Raw genomic sequence first — 4,211 nt, 5'->3', positions numbered from 1 at the left:
TTTTTTTTTTTTTTTTTTTTTTTTTTTTTTTTTTTTTTTTTTTTTTTTTTTTTTTTTTTTTTTTTTTTTTTTTTTTTTTCCCTTTTCTTTATATTGTTATGCATTGGTTGTACATAAGAATAATGAATTGTTATTATCTGAATTTTCACTTATGGGTTCGTTTCTTTTTTCTTTATACATATTAAAATATATAATATATACCAGAACATATATATGTAAACATTTTGTTCTTTATTCCGTACATATATATATATATATATATATATATATTTATTTATTTATTTTTTACAATATGAAAGAAGACAACACTAATAATGATATATCCCTTGGTGAAAAGGACATAAGTAGGAAGGAGTCACCTTTTTATGACACTTCTATTGCTCATAGAGATGTAAAACATTTTGTTAGACCCCCAATATGTAGTGTTTCTACAGCTACAGATTCTTTTAGATGTTCTACATATTCTAATGCTAATTATATGACTTGTCCATATATGAACTCTTATGAGACTTGTACTGAGAATAATATACCTGTGCATGGATTAAGAGAAAAAAATGGAAAATATAAAGAATGTGAAGAAGATGATAATAAGGATTTGAATTATATGTGTGATAATGTATATGTAGATCCATATAATATATCTACAATTGAAAAAAAAGACGATATATATTTTTCGATGTTTAAAAATGAGGAATCGAATATAAAAAACAAAGAAAGTAATCATAATAATAGTAAGTACCCTTTTAATAGTTGTACAAAAGATATGAAAATATGTGCAAATGAGTATAACGATAGTAAGAATTTTTCTTCTTTTCTTAGTAAAGATAGTATTTATCCTAATTCTATATCAAAGAATCATATGTCAAATAAAATACCGTTTTATAATAAAGAGATTTTAAAAAATATAAATATAAATATAAATAATAATAATAATAATAATAATAATATAAAAATGAAGAGAAACACAATTAACAATGATGAGATATTCAAACAAATTGCTTATGAAAAAAATGTTATAAATAAAATTAATAAACCAACATACGATCTTTTTAAAAAGGATGAAAAATATCCATACCTTCCAAATGACGAAAAATATAATGATATGATGATTATGCTTATGAGCGGATTAGATATAAAAGATAACTATAATAACATTTGTGATAATAACAATAACAAAGAAAAAAAGAATCCAGTTGACGATAAAAATATTCAAGATGTAAACAAAAACGGAAATTATTTTAAAGATTATATATCTGATGTATACCATAAATTAATAAATGAAAATATAAACAATAATAAAGAAATAAATAATATTAATAATTATAATATATTTAATAATTATATAGACAATGATAACATAAATAGTAATGATAATTATATATATATGAATAGGGAAAACAATCAAGATGTTGACAAAAATACATTTTCTTTTGGTAAGTCAAATTTAAACTTCAAAAAGGAAAATAACAATATATATGACACATGTAAAGTGTTTATAAATAAAGATTATAAGGAAGATATACTTGGTAATAATAATATAGAAGATATACTTGGTAATAATAATATAGAAGATATACTTGGTAATAATAATATAGAAGATATACTTGGTAATAATAATATAGAAGATATTCTTGATAATAATAATATAGAAGATATTCTTGATAATAATAATATAGAAGATATTCTTGATAATAATAATATAGATGATATTCTTGATAATAATAATATAGAAGATATTCTTGATAATAATAATATAGAAGATATACCTTATAATTATAATAAAGAATATATTTTTGATAATAATAATATAGAAGATATACCTTATAATTATAATAAAGAATATATTTTTGATAATAATAATAATATAGAAGATACATTTGATAATTACAATAATGACAATACATTTACAAATCATTATTTTTATAATTTAAAAAAAGGAAAAAAAGTTAGCTTTGACATAAATATAAATAAAAATAAAATAATAGATCACTCATTTTCAATTAACGAATCATATCCATTTTTTTTACAAAACAACATAAAAGATAATAAAAAAAATTCTTTGCATAATCCATGTGTGGATTTAAATATATATCCTAACGATCTTAATGAAGTAATATTCCACGATTCTGAAGATAAAAATATATTGATTGATGATGATTATAAACTCAAAAGAGAAGATGTAAAAATTGACGAAAAAGAAAATAAAAGACCAGATGATGATACAAATAAAAATTCAATAATACAAAAAGAAGAAAATATTAAGGACAATATAAATCAGTTAATCCTGTCGAATTATATAACTCATAAAAATGATTACATAAATATTAACAATATTGATGATGAAAAAATGATAAAAGGTTTCCACAAAAAGGAAATATTTTCATATATAAAAGAAAATGATGATGATAATAATAATAATAATAATAATAATAAATATTATATGGATAGTAATAACAATGTAAAAAATAATTGTAATACTTGTTATTATAATTATAATAATGGGTGGTGGGATAAATCACCCATTTTATCTGAGAATTATATATCTAACCATAATAATATACAATATAATTTTTCTTCAAATTATTCAAACAATGTTATATACCCTTTACATAATGAAAGTTATACACATGAAGAAAAATCATCATTGGAAGATATAAAAGATGAGGAGCCTTTAGTTTTTGTTAAGCATGAGTATGATAATAAAAATAAATTAAATGATATGGTATGTTTAGACAACTGTTTATGTGATACATGTGTAAGTATAAATGAAGAATTGTTATCTAACGAAGAAAAAAATAAAAAAAATATTTTTGAAAACATGAAAACATATAATTTTTTATGTAATTTGTTAAATGATAAACAAGATGATTTTACAGATAATAATAATGAATATATAACAAGTCAATCATGTTTTGAAGAAAATAATAATATGAATGAATATTATCATAATAATGAATATAATAATATTAATGATACATATGATAACTATATTTTTGATAATATAAACCAAGAATATGATAATTCCCCTCTTGAGGAAAATATTATATATCCTGAGAGTTATAACAATATATTACAACACAAAAAAAAAGATAAGGATATCATAATAAAAAAAAAAAAATCACTAGCTAAATATACCTTAATTGTTAATGTTCCACCTAATACAACAAGAAAAGATTTAATGAATGTATTTAGTCAATTTGGAAATGTTGATTTAACTATGGTTGTATGTGATAAAGAATCTAGACATCCTAATAAAGAATGGACTGCTACATCAGGTTATTCATTTGTACGTTTTTCAACAAATATAGAAGCTCGAAAAACATTAACAGCAGCTACATGTGGATTAATTAAAATACGTGGAAGTAAAGTAAGAGCAACCTGGGCAAAAAAAGATTCTTATTCAAAAAGAGAAAAAGATATAGTTTTAAAAATACCCTCTTCTATTTTAATGATTAATATACAAGAATTTAATTGTTGTATTTGTAAAATTTACTTATCTTATCAACCTATTCTATTCCCTTGTTGTTTTGTTTCTTCATGTTCAGATTGCTTGGCCAACTCTATTATGAATGATATAAATCAACAAAATTTTAAATGTCCGAATTGTAATATTATACTTAATGACAAAATTATTAAACTTGATAAAAATGTCAAAGGTACTCTAGCCTTATTATATAAATATTATTCAAATATAAAAGTTAAATGTCCACATACCGGTTGTTTGTGGATAGGATATCACTACCAATATCTAAATCATTTTATCTCTTGTAAATATAACATACCACATGAAATCCAAACATAAAAAATAAAAATATATATATATATTAATACCTTCACATAAGGCTTTGTTCCAATAAAAATAGCAATATATATATATATGTGTGTGTGTGTGCATTTTTTCTTTATTTTTTTTGAAAATTGTTCTTTTTATAAAAACATACATTCATACATAGATATATATATATATATATATATTTATTTATTTTATTACATATTAGTTACAACTTAAATATTTATCTTAAAACAAAATGCTTTATATACCTATCATACTTTTTTCTTTCTTTAATATAATAACTAATAATCTTAAAATTCAACGTGAAAAAAAAAAAATAAAATAAAATCTTTACATTTATTTTCATGGATTTTTTTTTTTTTTTTTCTTTTTTAATTTTCTAATTATTAAAAAAAAAAAAAAAAAAAAAAAATTATAA

The 4,211-nt window shown here is 20.0% G+C and overlaps 1 protein-coding gene across 1 annotated transcript; it reads left to right on the top strand.

The window, feature by feature from the left end:
* Positions 1-292: 292 nt before the first annotated feature.
* On the top strand, positions 293-3,802 carry PRSY57_1130500 (hypothetical protein; the record flags this gene model as incomplete). The annotated part of the gene is made up of 1 exon (XM_012908268.2): positions 293-3,802. The coding sequence occupies one exon, from the start codon at positions 293-295 to the stop codon at positions 3,800-3,802; it is 3,510 nt and encodes a 1,169-aa protein (XP_012763722.2).
* Positions 3,803-4,211: the final 409 nt, after the last annotated feature.

Source organism: Plasmodium reichenowi, chromosome 11 (assembly GCF_001601855.1).
Source record: "Plasmodium reichenowi strain SY57 chromosome 11, whole genome shotgun sequence".
Classification (NCBI taxonomy): Eukaryota; Apicomplexa; class Aconoidasida; order Haemosporida; family Plasmodiidae; genus Plasmodium; species Plasmodium reichenowi.
The sequence above is the reverse complement of the archived record's forward strand: the minus strand, read 5'-3'. Positions and strand labels throughout refer to the sequence as shown.